The 19,132-nt window shown below is 40.0% G+C and overlaps 1 protein-coding gene across 1 annotated transcript in view; it reads left to right on the top strand.

Annotated features, from left to right (window-relative positions):
• The first annotated feature begins 1,043 nt into the window (after nucleotides 1–1,043).
• NSMCE2 (NSE2 (MMS21) homolog, SMC5-SMC6 complex SUMO ligase) overlaps nucleotides 1,044–19,132 on the top strand; it is a 132,883-nt gene continuing 114,794 nt past the window's right edge. The window contains exons 1-2 of the mRNA XM_080339591.1: nucleotides 1,044–1,108; nucleotides 4,400–4,547. Coding sequence (XP_080195717.1) covers nucleotides 4,415–4,547 — 133 coding nt within the window. The 5' untranslated portion in view covers nucleotides 1,044–1,108; nucleotides 4,400–4,414. The remainder of the gene's footprint in view (nucleotides 1,109–4,399; nucleotides 4,548–19,132) is intronic.

The following is a 19,132-nucleotide window of genomic DNA, read 5'->3' as shown; positions in this document are numbered from 1 at the left end:
TGCATGGAATTCATCATCAGCACATATAGCATTTGAGTCAGTCACCTCTGTGACCTGGCAAGGGAAGCACAACCTTTTGTACAAAATAAGTTGAAAACAACCACTGAGGAATGAAATGATCTCAAACACTGAAGCAATTGAGACTTTGCAAGGAAGTGAATGCAAGAAAGCAACAACATTTAAAAAGATCTCTTTATAACAGTCATTGAAAAAATACAACCAAATTGTCTGTAACAGGCTTTAGTAACAAGGAAAACTTCTATAGCAAATGGAAACAATTCAGCTTCATTTCTTTATTTATCGCTGAAGGGTTGGCTTCTGTGTCATGTTCGCATTTCGTGGTCAATTTTATTTAACATGTTTCCTGCAAGACACAGCACGCAGCACCGCTAAAATTAAGCTTTTACATTTAGAGACGCTTATATAGGAGCTTATGAGCTGGCTTTCCTTTTCACCAACAACTTTGCGAGACAAACTGCAGACGCCAGCGCCTTTCCCGCCCCACAACCAGGACCAGGAGTCCGGCCTTCCCGCCAGCGCGGCGCAGGGCGCTACCGCCGCTGAGGAGGCTGCTCCGCAGGGCCCCGCAGCAGCCGCACCGACCTTCCAAACCGCCCCCCGCCCTGCCCCGCCACCGCGGGTCGCGGCACCGCCTCCCGCGCTCCCTCACGGTTTGAACCCGCCTCGGGGCAACGGCCGCGGCGCGAGAACAACCGCCAACCGCCTCGGAGCGGCGGCGGCGGCGGCTGCACCCCCCGCTCCCGCCGCCTCTCCTCACCCAGCGGCCTCCCCGCCGGTGCCAGCCCCGCTCACCCTTCCCCGCCGCCGGTGCGGTGAGTGGCGGCAGCGAGAAGGGTGCTCTGCTCCGTCGGCTGCGGCGGCAGGTGAGGCGCGGGCAGCGGGTGAAGGAAGGAGGCGGCGGCCCCTCCGTGCGGCGCGGCCGAGCCCTCCCATCACATGACGGCGCCGTCATGTGCAGAGGCGCCGGCTGATGAGGCGGTTCCGCTGCCCGCCTGGACCGCCTCTCACGGGCCTCTGCCGCCCAGACGGTCGGTGCGGGGGGCACTCCTGGAGCAGGAGCCCCTCAGGCGTCGGCAGCCGGGCCCAGGTGAGCAACGGCCGCTGGCGGGGCGGCTACCCTCGCTGCTCTGTGGCGGGGTGAGGGCAGCGCTGTCCTGGCCGAGGGAGCGGGGAGGGGGTGCGGGGCCAGTGCGCCCCGTGCATGGGTGACAAGGAGCTTCCTGCTCGAAAGGCTGAGGGAGCTGGGGCTCTTTAGCTTGGAGGAGGCTGAGGGGTGACCTTATTAATGTTTATAAATGTGTAAAGGGTGAGTGTCACGAGGATGGAGCCAGGCTCTTCTTGGTGACAACCAATGATAGGACAAGGGGCAGTGGGTTCAAACTGCAACACAGGAGGTTCTACTTAAATATGAGAATAAACTTCTTCACAGTGAGGGTAACAGACACTGGAACAGGCTGCCCAGGGGGGTTGTGGAGTCTCCTTCTCTGGAGACACTGAAAACCCGCCTGGATGCCTTCCTGTGTAACCTCATCTAAGTGTTCCTGCTCTGGTGGGGGGATTGGACTAGATGATCCTTTGAGGTCCCTTCCAGGCTCTGTCCCCGGGCCTTGTGGCAGGGGAGTAACGTCTCCCTGTTGGTCACCAGTGGATTCAGGAGGTAAACGCTGATCCTGGGAGTGTGTAAGCACTTGTCATCCATAGATTTTGTGTTACAGAATTAGCTTTTTTTAATCTCTGCTTCATCGTTTGGGATATGAAAGCATAGAGAAATTAGATCGCTTGCTCAAATCTTTAAAATAAATGGCAGAAGCTATAATTTCAGTTTGCTGTTTGGTAATCCTGTCTGGACCATTTGATCACTTACTGTTGGAAAAAAACCAAACAAACCTGCTTCGGTAGTCTCACTTGGTCTCCTTTTCAACTATGATTTTGCTGGTTGTGTTTTCCAGAATTCAGGGGGTTGGAGCGGAGGAGTTGCAAATTTTAGGTGCTTCTTTCATGCACCCATTTATGACCTTCCTAGCCAAAAAAAGTGCCTTAAAAACACTGCTGTGAAACCATTTCCAGTGGGGAATGTGGCTTTTCCTCTGAATGCAGAATGGACAGCTACAAGCTGAAGATTTCATTTAGAAAATTGAAGAGTGATCATAAACAGTTTCTAAGAAAAATGATCTTTTATTTAAAAAAATATGGAAAATTTGTCCAAGAGTACTTAGTTTACATTCCGAAAGACTATTTGAGATGAAAATATCAATGCAATGGTATGATATAATATTGTAAACAGTAACTTCTGTTCCTGTGTAGTTTGCTCAGTGCTTCCACAAATGTCAAGAGAATGAAAAAGCCTTTTTAACTTTTCACTGTTGTTTTTTGCAGATTCCCGCCTTTCACAGTGCGTATCTGTGATATTTCCAAAAGAACAGCAGGCTTTCTCAGTGAGTGAGATTTACCAAGTTCAAGAAGGGAATTAGGTTCTCACTGTTAACTTTGATACACTGAATGGGCCTAGAAAGATAAAGCTGCTAACATGATTTTATGTGACTATTTAGTAGTGTATATTTGGATCACAGAGGTTCTACACAGTCTTACTAAGATGGCAAACAGGTGTTTTTAAGAAAGAAAAGTTAAATAATGTAACAGCTGTAAGCATTGATTGTTTAGTGTTTAAAAGCATCATTTTCCTTTACTTTCAAGAAGTTCTGTAAGGGACCTTTTCCTTGTCTTCTGTTAGTCTGACAGCCTCTAAAGACCTTTAAAGACAGCATTTACTATTTTTTGGTGAGGAGAGCATGAGCTGACATAAGGAGCTGTTGTTAAAGGCTGCTGCCTCCTCTGTGGCAAGATGCACCTTTAGAAGGGGATAGAGAGGAAAGCAATATATGGAATTCCAAAGTTCAAGTTGTAGTGAACTTGAACCATCACTGTTGTTAAAATGCTGTTGGAAGACCATGATGTAAAAACAGCATAATAAACAATAGTCTTGAGTGGCCAAGCACATTTTTAAATAGAAAAAAACAAAAAAGATACCAAAGAAAAAGAAAAAAGCATGACAGCAGGTATTCATGTCTCACAGTTTGCATGATATTCACGAGGAGTGTGGCAATGTTGTTCAGGTTAGGGTGACTGTGTGATGTAGTTCTGGTATCCCAGGGGAAATAGTAGAGGGAGATATAGCCTTAGGTATGCAAAGTTTGGGCAAAGCTCTGTCCTTTCTACTTAGATATTTTGTAGATTTCTGTTGGATTATAGCCTGGCAAAGGCTATTGTTGATACAACAACTCATCCCCTTGTTATTTTGTGTATGATTCAGATAAAACTTATGATATACCTCAATTTGGGTTGTGGATTCTCTTCTCTCCCCTCCCCAATGTGATCTCCATGTAGTCCTTGAACATATCAGTTCTTTACATGGACTAATGAAGTATTTCTGTCTATCCAAGACTTGTTTTTGTGAACAGCTGTGTATCTAAAGCTGAGCAGAATTTTTCTTATCTCCTGAAACTTGGAGTATAAAGCTGCCCACCAGGTTCATGATTATTATAATAGCTGCATGTTGTCTGAGCAAGTTACGGCAAAGCATGAAGAGGGAAGTGCAAAAGTTGGAATTTTTGAGAAGAAGCCACCTGATGTGGTCGGTGTGGATAGGCACAGCATAAGCAAACCCACGTGAGGAGAAGCAGTTAATCCCTGCAAGCCTGTAGCTTGTGGGTTTGTCTTGGAAAGGAAGACAGAGGTAAAGAAAATAAATATGATTCCTGTGCAGCACTATTCTATGCTGATCGAACGTTGGTACTAAAAGTTTGTAGTATCTTTGGGAGAAGCAGGCAGCATTTTTAAGGTGGGCTTTTATTTAAAAATGCTACTAGATGTTTAAGTACATTCTTAGAAGACTGGCTCTTTGTTAGATTATTTTTTCCAAGGGTCAGCTGTTGAAACAGACTTGTAGTGGTGAGGCTGAACTGGATGTGAGAAGTCATATTTCTTTCTAGCCTAATTGGTAGTATGCCTAGAAAACACAGACAAGCTTTTGGGCACGCGGGCTTCTTTGGATCTGAAATAGAGGAGCAGTTTCTGAGCAAACATAATGATTAAGTTTGAACCTCATTGTGCTTTAGCAATATGAATGAGCAGACAAAAACTGCAAGCTTTTTGCGGTGTAGTTTTGTTTAAAATTGACTAGGAGGTGAATTGAAAACCTCTGGTGAATTGCAGTTCCACTGAAATTAGTGACATCTTGAGAGCTACAATTTCATCCCTGCTCTGATGTTTCACCAGTTCTTTTGACACTGCTTTATGGTTAGCTGGCTGTACTTCTGGTTTCTCTCCCAAATTCTTTGAGTGTAAACTGCATTCAAAATGTTGTGTCTGTTATTTCTAGAGTAACGATTTCAAGATGCCAGGCGGTGCAAGAATCTCATTCAACTGTGTGGATTCTGCTCTTTCGTCTCTGAAAAACTGCCAGTCTTATATAGATACTGGAATGGATATTGCTACTCACGTTGCCCTTGACCTTGTGGAAAGTTTCAGTAAGTATATTCTCTCTTGTATCGTGTCCTGGCCTACATATTTTGACTTAGTTACTGGCAATCTCTATATTCATTATAGAATCTGTAGCTCTTCTGGCTAGACCAGGGTGTTTTCATTCCAATCACTTCATTGTCTTAAATGATAAATTCAGTGAAAATGTAAATATCAACCAAACATTGTCCCAACTTTTGTAACACTCAAGACTAATTGCATTCCAGTGGTTGTTACCCTACAGCTTTGTAAAAACTTTAGCGTTGCTTAACAAGATGAAGGCCTCTTAAGTGGGTGAATAAAATTACTTTTCATTCTAATATACTTCTTTGTGTGTGTTTTATTTTTTTAGGGCAAGATATATTAAAATAATGCTAATGATTTTGAGTACAAAGCTTGAGACACCTGTTGGGGGATGTAATGTTTTTAAATGTTGTCTCTGTCCTGAAAATCAGGCCCTTTTAGGGTGCTACAATTTGGTCATTTGCTAACTGGCATACCTTAAATCTGTAATAATTTCTATCAGTGTCGTCATTGCGATTTCACAATAACGGGTGCACTGCAAAGCTACTTTTCAAGGACAAACATCCATTTCTCCATCTTCTTCGATCTGTGATAATGTTTTCACTAGGCAAAAATAAAAACTTTAAAGCTACAAAACCATAATAGTTTTAATTGTGAGTGGAGAGTGGAGAATGAGAATCCTCTGAAACAAACATTATGCTGTTCATTATAAATCTTCCAGTCAACTAAGCCAAGGTTTATGTACAATCAAGATGAATTCTCTTTGTCTAGTGTGATAGTTCTCTCTACTTTGGCGTTTTTATCCATACTGCTGTCAGACACAGTTGACATGCCATTTCTAGCAGGCTAAAGGAAACAGAAAGCTTTTCTGAACAGTCAGCTGGGGATTCCCTTTGAGGTAAAACTGGTATAACCAGTTCTGATTCCTCTCTGCTTTCATAGTCACCATCTCTCCTACTTTGCCATAAGCAATATGTGGAAATACACTGAAAATACTGAATTCTTTCAGTACCAAGACTGCAGGATGATTCACAGAAATTAGTTATTTGTGCAAAAGTTAAAAGCTTTGATTAATTTCACCTTTCAGTGGAAGCTCCTGTTACATTCCCATTTGGAGGGGTGAAAGGCAATTTAAGCTCCACTGTGCAGGTCTGCAGCTGGAAGTCTGTGCATTATACTCCCAGTAAGTGTCGTTGTCTTCCTCACTTACCTGCTTCTGACACATTAATCTTTAACTACAATCTTGAAATTATTTTGTCTGTTTCATTCAGTAACAAAAAGGACTATATTTAGCATTCTGTCCTGAGAGGAGGAGATTACTCTTAATGAAATACCTATGGTCATTGTTACAGTTATGTCATGTGACTGGAAAACAGCTCCTAGACCAATACTCGCTTTTCATTTTAGCAGGAGCAAGTTTTCTGTAGAATCACAGTTACAAAGTTATCAAGCATGAACTTTTCAGATAGTCCATCCTATTGCTCTACAGAAAAGGTATTCCAGACTTGTATTTGTAGTTCGTACTTCTTTGGCCTGGCGTCATGGTGTTAGCTTTTTCCTTACAATAGTTGTCTTCTTCACTCTTACACTTTTCCTTGCAGATGTATGTACATGTGTACATGGAACAAATGAACGAAGCTCCTCACTTTTATAAGGTGCAGTTTTCACTCCCCTGACTATTCCCCTTGGACTTCAAGTCCTTATGTTCCATATACAATGCCATTAGGAAAAGCACAGGGTTTCTGTGGCATGACATACTTTTGGTAAACAAATGCTTTTGGTGTTTTAGAATTAGCATCATCTGATCTGTCATGCTTGACGGTTCAGCTCTTACCTCCAACTCGTATGTGGTGATTTCTATTTCTAGAATTGTTACTCATCTATCCTACTTTGCCTTCATGTTCAGAGGCAAAACATTAATTTAATTTTGAGCCAGCTTTAGATAATATGCTTCTGCATTCTTGTTCCTGTCCCATTTGATATTTATTTTAAATTCCTTGGCAAAATCTGTGTTTGTCCAGCTTCTGACAGGTTTACTTGCCAGGCTTTGTAGTAGCAAAGAATTCTATTGTAACTGTTATTTTATTTTACAAGCACTATTTCTGTTAAGGTATTTTGTTGCTTTGGACTTCTGTATTGGACAGCTCTGTTTTTTGGGAATAGTACCAACATTTTCATAGCAACTACATGAGAAGTTACATTTACATTTGAAGATAAATAACTGAAAAGACAGGCAGAGTTACAATCACAGAATCAGATGGTTTAGTTTGGAAGGGAACTTAAAGATCATCTAGTTCCAACCCCCTGCCATGGGCAGAGATACCTTCAGTGAGACCAGGTTGCTCAAGCCCCGTCCAGCCTGGCCTTGAACACTTCCAGGGGTTGGAGTATCCACAATTTCTCTGGACAACCTGTTCCAGTGCCTCACCACCGTCATGGTGAAAAATCTTCCTTTATATCTAATCTAAATCTCCCCTCTTTCAGTTTAAAGTCATTACCCCTTGTCCTATCACTACATGCCCTTGTAAAAAGTCCCTCTACAGCTTTCTTATAGGTCCTCTTTATGTACTGAAAGGCTGCAATAAGGTCTCCCTGGAGCCTTCTCTTCTCCAGGCTGAACAACCCCAATTCTCTCATCCTGTTCTCACAGCAGAGCTGTTCCAGCCCTCTGACCATTTTTGTGGCCTCCTCTGGACCTGCTCCAACAGGTCCATGTCCTTCTTAAGTTGTGGGCCCCAGAGCTGAATGCAGTGCAGTAAGTGATGTTGGTTTCTTTTCTTAATTGCTATTCTCCACAATCCAAGTCTTGTAAACATATTTATTAAATAGTACAAAGTAGTGTTTGCTGGACTGGCTACTGTTTAATGCAGTATCATGGAGGGACTTGCTGTAAACGTAACTGATGCTAAGTTAGATCAAAAGATCTAACTGAATCACTTTTCCCTACTTACTGACATATGCCAGTGGGTTTGATCTGGTGCTGTATTTGAGGTTCTTTCTAGGAATCAGACACCATAGGTTTTTGGGTTTTTTTGGTGTTTTTTTGGGTTTTTTTAACAATTAAACAGTGATTTGTGAAAGAACCAATGTGTGATCTTTGTAACATCAGACTTCTATTAAAGCAGAGAAATAGAAATTAACAAATTTTTCTTTGACATTTTTAATGGGATTCTATGGTATCCCAATTTTGTGGGTGTTTCCCTGTTCAGTAAAAATCATTTCCTCCATATTAGCACCGCAGGGCTAGAAAAGGCTCTTTGATTTCTTATTTGTTTAGCAGAGAATGATAAGAACCCTTCTAAAGTGTGTCAAAAGAAAAAGAGTTTGGTGTTTCAGCACTTCCAAATGCATTTACATTAAGCTGCCACGATTGTTCGGGTGGCATGAAAATCAAAGCTCACTAGAGGGCAGAAGAAGATAGGAAGTGAGCAGTACTTGCTTCCATTTAAGTTGTAAATAGCCCTGAAAAGAAACTGGCCTCTTTACCAGTCTGTTGCTCTGGTCATGATCCCTGAGTAGCCTGAAGTCCTCTCCAGTTAAACCATCCAGAGAACAAAGAACTCTTGCACTGGTTATGTGGAAGCTATAAAATCCTCTAAGAATGATTTTGAATTTGAGCTTTGTACACAGTTGGTGATAGTGTTACATGGAATAAAGAGGGAATGAAAGTACTTGTTTGGTCATGAAACTAAAGGGGTGCTGATAGGAAGAGGTGCCAGACTTGAGGGCAGGAATTGATTCAGGATATTCCATGATTTTTAATAACCTTGTAACCTATGGTAACCCTTTTTTCAGGCATCTCAGAGGCTTTGCAAACACAGGCTAAGCCTCTCAACTCTCTGGGAGGTAAAGAATGGTTATAGGGATTACTTGCTTTGCCACAACTGAAATGAAACTCTTGGGTGAATAATGGTTGCTGTATAGAGACATTGTAACTGTATCATAATCCAAAAGAGAAAGAAAAATTCCTCTAACTGACTGAAACAACTGAGAAAACCTTATTAGAGAAGACAGATAGAGGTTTTTGAGTTTGACATTAGGGACATCAGATTAAATTGTCAGCTCATTAATAAATATCACAATAGATCTTTCATACCTTTATTTTGACATAATACTTGAAAGTTTCAGAACTAAATCAAACACTGGGTTTTCGTTTCAACAGTAATTTCATATGGAGAAAGTCTCCTGTTGAACTGAGACTATCCTTTCCCTCTGCACCACAATTCCCTTTAGGAAGCTGCCATCTACCTACTGATTCACTTTAGTCCTGCTTAAATGGGATCTATCTGTCTCAGAGTACAGGTGGCATGGCTGCAAACCAGTGCACATACTGATAGTGCCATTGATTACTGTGCTTACTGTTCACACCTGTGCTGCTCTAGTTAAATTTATTCTATCTTAAGAGCCTTATGTACATCTGTTCATTATATTCTTAAAAACAAAGACTTTTGAGCTTCATAGTTAACTTACACGAGGCCATTACTTTCTGGCAATAACTACAGCGCTTTTTAGTTTAGATACAGTTCTCAGGATTGGCATTCTTTGGTGGTTTCTTTTCTCCTATACATTAATTGGGTTCAGAACTTCCCATTAACTTGGCATTTTCTCCTCCAGTTTTTGACTTTCTGTTCCGGAAAGATAAAGAAATCTCGCTGGACAGAGCTCTTCCCAGGAGTTTAAACAACTGTTAGAAAAATGGATGGGGGAATAAGGGTTCAATTAAATAATTAAAACAGTGTAGCTCTGCAATAAATAGTGGTCAGAGAAGTCTGGAAAAGTGAGGGAATTAGTTTCAGGGATATAAATTGCAATTCAGATGACTTTGAAGATTTAAAGATTTAGAGCTTCTCATCACATGGTCCCACATTTTTAAATGTAGGACAGAATATACCAATTAATCTAATTCTCCATGACCTTGAATGAGTTCATTTTACTACTTTCTGCAAAATAATAATAATAATAATGAAAACAATGCTTTTCCATTTCATATGAATAATGGAAAGATTTAATACCCAATATTTCTAGACAGATTCACATTCATCTCTACTTATGCATGTACTTCTCTTGAAATCTGTTTGCACTCCACAATAGTAAATTTAAAATTATTCCTGTTCATTTAAGCTTTATTTCATGCTGTAAGATGTTTTGGGAATCCTAGTGAGAGGTAAAATGGAAGTATGGATTTTTTTACTATGGAATTGTAAATAATAATAGACCTCACACAAAGAAGCCAAAAGGAAAATATTTCACAGTAGAATTAAAACAGTCTGAAATGTCTGTGAGGCCTCTAATGACATAAACACTCAATCTGTTCCCAGCTTTGTACTACCTCCCTTTCTTTTCTGCCTTCTAGCATCTTGTTCACTGCTGCTGTGCTCTGGAGATAAATCTTCAGTCAGCTCTAACCACAGTGATTCTCAGTGATTCCTCTGAGGAACCCACCATTCACAGTGTGCCATAGGGATGAGACATTTAGACTACTGTCAGGTTCATTGCCAAAACTGCACTTAGCCAAGTCTTAATTTCATCAGTGATTCTATTGTTTAGTCCACTAATATATTTAAGTCCATTTTGTTCTAGTCCTATATGTATTTATTAAAATAAATTGCTAGTGTCAAATATTCAGGTCCAGCATTGCTCATTTCTGAACATACATGATCTCTAGCAAAATAAGGCAATAGTGCCGTTCAGAGTTTATGTTAACTGCTGTTCATTTAAGTGAAGAATAATTTTAAAGAATAATTTAAATGAATAATGTTAATGCATCCTGATAACCTTTTATTTTTTAAATAGCTGTTGATGTCCATGAAGTTACTTTGTCGATTAAGACCTCCCTGTCCATTGAAAATCTGCAGATTTTTAGGACAGAGTATCTTCATACTGTTGTGCTGTGGGCATATGTTGGCAAAAAGCAAAAATTAAAAAGATCCTGTAAGGGATTAAGGATCTGTATCTAGAGGTGAGAGGTGAGAACTAGTTTCTCCAAACTGAATGTTGAGGGGAAACAGCCAATTTAAAAGCTTATTTTATTTAATGAGTTAAAAAGAAATATAAGGTTTACGTTGTCCTCAGTCTTTCTGCTGATTATCTTTAGATACTGACATTGTCTAAATGTCATACTTTTGTCTTCCTTCAAAAATACCATTGTAGTATAGAAAGCATTTTAAAATGTTGCTATATATATATGTAAAGTGTAAGCAGAAAAACAGGCTGTGCACAGTTTGTTTCAATGTGTCTTCCCCATGCTCAAAATACTCTTGGATATTCTGTGGCCCAGCTTGGAACAATACTGAAGGAAAGGTTACACTGAAATTCTTGTGCGGTCCACCAGCATTCAGAGTGGTCTGTAGATTTTAAAGCTTAAGCACGTGCTTATATCTGTTGCTGGACTGGAGTCCTAATAGATACCTGAATTTGAAGGTGACACTGTTTGAAATCACTTATAATGCAAGTAACATCATCTACGTTCTGCTAAAATTTGCATCTTCCTAAATTTATCCTCAGTGTGTTGTTTAAGCTGTGTGATTTAGTGTGATTGAAAGAATAATTCACTAAGTCAGTACTTGTTTGGCAATGTCTCTCAATTGTAATACTCCTGGTATTGAACTGTAAGCCCTATATTGACACCTCTGCACACTGAGACATGGCTGTTTGCACTGCTAATTGATCTCCTGTTAGTTGCTGAACTGTCTTTACTGAAACTACTTAAAGTAGTTCTAAAGTTAGAAAGCATTGCTTTCACATCTGTGTGAAATACTTCAAGGAAAAGTCTTATTCTCTGATTTTGGAACTAGTCTAACCTGCCACATGTGTTGACTGATGTGCTGATAATGATGGGAGTATGTTGGTCTGGTACAGGTCTGCCATATCCAAGACAGGCATCCATTCCCAGCTCTGCTCAAAGTTATTGGATGTGAATTCTGTCACCTTGCTGAAGATGGCAGTTTTATCTTGCTCCTTGTGGGAAAACAGCAGAATTTTTTCAAGAATATGAGACTGTGAAGTACGGAGACCTCTACATATCAGAATGAAGACAACTGACTCATGGTCATCTCCAGGCTTCCAGCCCAGCAGTTTGCTCATTTGAGGGGCCGTTGCTTTTGTCTCTGGGCTGGAGCCAAAGTTGTGTGGGACTGGGAGGAATGTCAAGTACAAATGGGAAATAAATGAAAGGGCTGGAGAATATGCTAACTGCAGCCAAGATGATTAAAATTTCTTAGCATAAAACTTCTGAAAAACATGTTAAAGCATTAAGAGATAGGGTTTTGTCTGATGAGCTGAACAGGCTTTCTAGTAGAGAGCAAGATGCTTCATGGAACTTTCTTGTAGTCACACTCGCACTGTAAATTGTAGAGGCCCTGGAATGTAAAATAGCTGGGTGGGAAACAGTTACTGCACCTGAACTCTAATCTTATTTGGGGAAGATAAAATGAATTGCTTTTCTTTTTCTTCAAAAACTTGCTCTAAAACGTCATGGTCAGCTGCTACCCATGGCTGCTTGCTGTCTGTATGACATAGCAGTGATCTTCCTGTAGCAATATCATAGCCTGTGTGAGAGTTCCTCCTCTCTTCCTCCACAATTAGAAGGATTTTTATGCTCACCAGTATGTACAGAGCAGGCCCCTGGGTCTTGCAGAATGTTAATGGTAGGACTCTTTGGCATGTGCCCCAGGTTAAGGTAGCCCTTTACAGCTCTGGCTTTTCCTGCTTGTCTACCCATTTCCTATTGCACAACCTGCTCTCTCTGCCAGCAGAGCTTAGCTCAGCTTTGGCTGTTCCCCTTCATGTATGCTGTGCTGTAACTCATGCTCAATGTCCTCCCTTTACTGACTGCTTTCTGTTCTTCGGATTGCTTATGTCATGATGCCTGGTAAATACTAGCCAAACAGCAGTTGGTAATGTAGGATCTTTTTTCAGTGTGGATTTAGCTCTGTGAGGTTACCCACAGCACCTGGATTTCTCTCACTGCTCTCTTAAAATGGCGCTAAACAGGAATCACTCTAAACATTGCTGACCCTTGTTGACATAGGAAGGAGTGTATAGAATATAAGCATGGTGGTCAGCCTGGATTTATGAAATTACTGGCAGCCTTTTAATAGACAGTTGATTCATGAGTTTCTGTGGAATATCCACTATGATTACATGCAGTGGCTTTCTAAACACATTGCTGCAACCTATAACAGTCGGACTTGAAGAACATAATTTCATTCATCACTGAGAGCACGGAACCTTTCCATGGAAGTTTCTCTGTCATTGACCTAAAACTTCTCCTACTTCAAACGGTACAAACTCCAGCGTAAAGATTGACTCTGTAGCTGTGTTTGAATATGAAACGGTTTGGTTAATTTGTTTCCTTTGCTCCTTTTTTTTCCCCTAGTTTATTTTTCATTGAAAATTAAAATGCAGGATTCCTGCAGTACAATAGCATGAATCTTAAGATTGGCAAAGTTCTTGTATATGAAACGACTGTGATGTGATTATTTTGGGATTCAGAAATGAACTTGCTGACACCTGTGCTTCTGAAATTCTCATACCCTGTTAGTTTCCATGGTGTTAGAGATCATTGTGCTTCATAAAAATAGTCAAAACATAAGGTTCTTGTCCTGAGAATAGCCTGGAGTGTACAGACTAGAATGACATGGCGCAACCTGCTTGAGTACGAGGCAGCATGAAGGTCCACTCACTGAGGAGATAAGCAGGACTTAAACTTTGACTCACTGTCCTGTTCTTGTCCAGGGAAGATAAACTGTGTCAAGATGTTTTCTTGCACATCCTACCTTCCTTCACATCTGGACCATGGTTTTAGTTCACATCCTAGCTCATGGTGGCCTCATAATGGACAAAGCTTGTGGCCTGTGTTGTCTGGACCCTGCATGAGGAATCAGACCTTGTTTTTCTCCTGCGAGCACGGCAATGTATCTGTGAAGGTGTTCTTGGGAAGCAAACAGTTTTATGTGCTGTGTAGGAACAGCATTAGAATTGAGCAATCCATTACTTCTTTATGGACATGAGGGAACAATCTTACTTGGATTTGAAAATCCCCAAGAGTGTGCCTCTGTCTCTCAGAATTTACTTTGTCTTAGGTTAGAGTAAATTCCAAGTAATTGTTGCAGGATCAGGATTTTTTCTTTTTTTAATTGGTAGTGAATATAAGTGTAGAATGCCCATTCTGGAGATAAATGGCTTTTCACTGACGCTTGCTATATAAAAGAGTTTTCTAGCTATGACAGAAGGTACTGTAGAAAATGAAAAGAGACCGGTGATCCATTAAGTGCAGTAACCCTTCTGTGTTAGCCTCTACCAGATGCTTCCTGTGAAGCTGCAAGAAATCCCTCGTGATACCGAGTTGTTCACAGGGGAAACTTCTGACCCCTGGCATTTATCTGCCAGAATCTGTCAACTGCTCTGCTTTGCTGCCAGTCTGTGGTACCAATTGTTGGCGTGCACAAACTCAGTGCAGGCACCAAAATTGCATCCTTCTTCTTGGGAACATTAGTTTCCTGTTGTTTAAAGTAAACTTGTATTTTGGGGTGTGTCAGATAAAATGTTTCAGATTCTTTTTCTCAAAAATCCTATTTTTTCTTTCCTTCAAATCCCATCCTTTTGGAAAGGTGTTATTTTTTATCCTAACTTATGCTTCTCCTTTATTACATTTTGCTTCTCAAATTGTTTTATAGGTATTTAACCTTTCAGCTAACAGTGAGGAAGATATGTATCTTTTCTTGAAGTGGTAGGTAAATGGTGTCACTCCTCAAGTATTTCTTCAAGTAATTCTATTTTTTGAAGCAAAAAGGACTGTTTGGGTTCTTGTGAACTGCTTTTCTGAAGACAAAAAAGTTACATTTTGTGCATTATGCTCTTCAATCAATACTAAAATTTTGAGAAGAGAGGGTTGGATTACTTTTTTTGTTCTACCTTTGTGTTTCAGTAATTACAGTGTAAAGATTACTTACAGCATTCATAGCTAGCACTGATGAGCCCATTTCTGGAATACACAGCAATTTGTTCTGAAGGCTCTTCTTCAGTGAAACTGTCTGAAAAATGAGATTTTGTAAATGTGCCTTGTTTCAAAATCTAGAAAAAGTAAACTCGTAATGAAAGATTTGTGTTCTTTTATCCTAAAACCACCCTGACCATAGTCTGTAATCTTACGAAGTGGGAAGAAACAAATATGTGGGGTTGTTACTATTTCCTAGCAGGCATTTTGACTGTGGAAAGAACACAGTGCAGCGAGGGGAAAGTAGCTATATGAAGCTTTTGTTCTGCTGGCCCTTTGTCGGTTTGGTTAGTCAGTAAGCTGAGTGCACCCACCATTTTCATTCCTCAAGTTCTGCAGTTCTTGAAGGAAAGAGAAACCCATGAGGTGGCAGCACAGGCTGTCCTGCTGCTGGTGCCCTTGCTCTGTCACCTGGTGTGCTCAGCTGGGCAACTGCAGTAACTCACTCCTAGGATGGATTCAGAGGTGCTGGTGCCATATCACTGTACTCTTGCATTTAGTAATACTAAAATATAAATGGAGAATTAAGATTAATAGTGGAGAAAGAGAATCTGTATTATCAGATCGTAGATTTTTAAGGCTGTTCAGGACCAGCATGGTTTGACTGCCTGCATAATGCAGATCATTGCATTTTGCACAATTATTCTTGCATGAAACTGGTGTGTTGTGGTCGAACTAGAGAGTATCATTCAGAGTGAAATCCAGGCCTGGTTTAAAGCTAGCTTCCGCTGTCTTTATGCGTTCTCATGGAAATGTACTAGCCATTTGCACCTGAAAGGAACGTCATACTCTGGACAGTCTCTTTTTTTGTTAGAACTCTTGTGAGTGCTGATGAAAACTGCAGAATTTTTATTTCTTAAATTTCGGTAGGTGGTATTCACATAGTGTCTGATTTCAAACACATACATACATATGTATGTGTGTATACTTATACTTTTTTCTTATGTATTTTTCTATGGAAGTGGGTAATTTTCTCCTCCAAAGGTCGTTATGAGTTAGGGAGGTTTGCAGTCACCTGGTGGGTTACCTCATGTACCCATTGTCACTGTTAATTTCTCTGTGTCCTGAACCTCATAAATTCTCAGCAGTCTTCAAAATAGATCGTAAGAGAGATTTAAATGCTGTATAGACCTTTTTGCAGACCCTCTGCACACTAGTGATGTTAACCTTGAGAGAATGGGTGAGCTTCGAGCTGTAAGTTACAGGCTTAAAAGTGCTGGGTGAGGTTCTTTGGCCTCTACTATGCATGAGATCAGAATAAATGATCCTAATGGTCTGTTCCAGCTTCAAAATACTATGAAGTACTGCAGAGGTCTTGTGTGGGCTCTTCAGCTCAAAGATAAATCAACCTCCTTGAACAAAAGCCACAGAGGAATATTTTATGTGAATAATTTACTGTATGAAAATATTCTCTGTAGTATATTAATCTGTCATTTTCTTATCATCATATTTCTGCCACAGAAATGTGGCAGTAAGAAAATACTGCTAACTCCTGTTTAAATGTAGAAGCATACAGTATATATAGAAAGTAGTGTGGGCTTTGAAGAACCCCCTCTGAAGGTTTTAATTTTTATCAATTTGAATAGATCAGTATTTAGCTTTCAGTGATCTAATTGAGTGCCTAAATAACTAGAGAGGGAGGAGGAACCCAGAAAAGTAGAAAAAAATCTGGGGTTGGCAGCGTTCAGAAAGATTACGAATATAAAGCAATTCTATTTCTTTTCTTGAATCTTTCCATTATGGATTTATCTGGGTTAAAGGTAAGCATTGTGCTGACATATTCTCAATGTTTGTTCAAAAGATGAAAGCAGCCATTCTGTAGACATGATCACTCTGGAACCTCCACGCTGATCCCCTACCTACAGGCACAGGACACTCATCTCTTTTGTTAGTTTTATTTTATCCTTTCTTCAAGAATTCAACAACTTACGGCTGTTGTTTTTTCTTCCTTTTTTTGATACTCAGATAACGTTTTGACAGTGTATGTAGAATTAATTATGAGAGGGTTTTAATATTTTCAGATGAAAAAAATAGAAAACTTAAAAATGCACTGTGACTCAAATCAGGTTTTATGACATGTTTCCATTTACACCAAAATAATATAGCATGCTGACACTCTGGTGAAGAATGAAGATTATAATGTGTACTGGTTAAATTCCAAGAATTTAAATGGCAATGCTTGCTTTATCAGTCAGAATCACATGCAAGACTTGTGTTTTCCTATGAAAAATTTCATCCGTTGCAGGACAGACAGAGGTTAGTTGTCTGAACTGTAGATTTAGAATATTTTTTATTATAATTTTCATATGTTTTTTTGATTCCCTTCTCATTTTCTTTTCCATTTTCTCTCAAAAAGATCAAGGATCTCACAGTAGCCTTATATGAAAGAGACAAAACAAGTAAGATGCTCCAAGTCAGATTTTGCTGAGGCTTTGAGGCAAAGGAACCACAGTGCTTTCCATCTGGCATTGCCACTGTGTGGCCTTGGGCAAGGCCTTAAAGTTCACCAGGCATCAATTTCCCTTCTATAAAAAGAGATGTCAGGAGTGTTTTGAGAGGATATATGAACATCTGAATATCTCAAATTCCTGTGTAAATATTAAGTTCTATTGTTGCTTATGTCTTCTGTGCTTGTGGAAATTACATTACAAGAGTCTAGGAATAATTTGAGTTGTCTGTGATGGCGACAGGTGATTGGAAAGGTAGGAGGCGGGTAGCCAGGAAAAATATCTGTGCAGGGGAAATAAAAGGCAGCAGAAAACAACAGCCTAGCAAAGATGTAATCTTTACCTCTTGTGAATTAACAAATAGGAAGTATCACGTCTCCTAGAACGATTCTAGGTGATATGAAATGGTTTGAACTACTAAAATAGGCACAGGACACTAAAATAATGATTTGCACTTAGATGAAATTTATGAGTGGATCCTTCAGCCATGTCTACAGGAGGGCAGCCAGATGTTTATGAGTTGGTTAATAAATAATACTATGTGAAGAGAGAAAATACTACACTGTTTCAAAAAATTTGCTACTAAAACTGCTTATGGAAACAAAATTTACCAGTGAAACCCACAGTCCAGCAAAAAGTCAGCTGAAGTGACAGATTATCCATCCCATCTCTGAATAAACAGTTCAACCTTATATTTTCTTTCTTCATTAGCTTTGTTTCAGTTTTCAGGCACTGGATCTTATGTTTCTGTCCCATAATCAAAGAGCCAGATATGTTCAGAAATCTTCCGAATGGTCGTGGTAGATCCTGAGCAAGTCACCTTTAAGGTCACTTGCTTAAACTTTGCAAATTGAACTGCTTTAGGCAGTCTTGATGTAAGTCACACTTTTGGGGCATTGGGTAGTTTGTGTTGCTCTTTCTCTGAAATACTGAAAGAGCTTCTTGAAGGAAAATGCAATTAGGATTTAGTCTCAGGCTTGTTGGTCTAGAAGGAGCTTTTGCCTGAATTATAAAGTATGTGCCATATAAAGATAGGGATACATCTGAAAAATTGTCAGCATACAATCATCCCCTTTAAAAAAAAAATACATTAGAACAATCCTTGTACCCCTTTTTAGACATTGACCAAGGGTCTGGCATTCATCGAGAGCATTATATCGCACAACCTTCTGTGTAGGGCAAACAGCAATAGCCAGGTAACCTGCCATCACTTGCATTGCTGCCCTGGCCACCCTTTCAGGCAGTGTCTGCATTAGGTTAGTTCCCGATCTGTGCGGTACATCGCAGTTACTATTAATGACTGGTGAACCTGTGGCTTTTTTTGTTATTTGTTTCAGTTTGAGGTCTTTTGTGTGTTAATGTACCTTTATGTCAATAAAAGAAAGTCAACAGCCATGAGTCTCTTTGAGCTGCCATTATATAAAAGAATGGGAGAAAGTCCAAGGTGACCCTCAAAGACTCTGATCACCAGGAAGATTGTTACATGCTAGTAGAGCAAGAATCAAAAAGCAGGCTAGCGAGTGCTCAGGGAAATAAAAGAGCAGGAATAGGGGAACTAGTTGAGGAAAAAGAGAAGCAGAGAGGAGCAAGTGGTAGAGACGTGTAGTGAAGGAGGAGAGGTAAGAAAAGAGAATGCCACAGCAAAAGGATTAAGCAGGATAGTACACTGATCATGCTCTAGATGACAAAAGATATTTAAATGCTTTCCTAATGATGTTTCCCATGTAAGCAAGTTCTCTCACTTCCACAAAGGTGTTATCTTCTGCAAATGGGAAGAGTAGTCTGGCGTATAAATCAAAGGATGTCTGGTTCACGTGGCTGAAAATGAGAAGTGAGGTGTGGTCTTTCTGATTAGTCTCACACTTGAGTAGTGCAGGATATATGTATGTGACCTTACTTTTTTGACATTATCAACCAATGCTGAAGAATGCTCTGAAATATGCATGTACTCTAGCATTCAGTATAAGGTGACAAACTCAAACTGCTCTGTAAATTACATATAATGAACTTTCTTATTAAAAAAGACTTAACAAAAGGAGCCAGCTGGCTTAAGGAGAAGGTGGCAGATGACAAGAACACAATTCAAAGAAGTGTTCACACATTAAGGAAGTATTTTAACAGGCTT

The sequence above is a fragment of the Nesoenas mayeri genome (genome assembly GCF_963082525.1).
Source record: "Nesoenas mayeri genome assembly, chromosome: 2".
In the NCBI taxonomy this organism is placed as follows: domain Eukaryota; kingdom Metazoa; phylum Chordata; class Aves; order Columbiformes; family Columbidae; genus Nesoenas; species Nesoenas mayeri.
The sequence above is the reverse complement of the archived record's forward strand: the minus strand, read 5'-3'. Positions and strand labels throughout refer to the sequence as shown.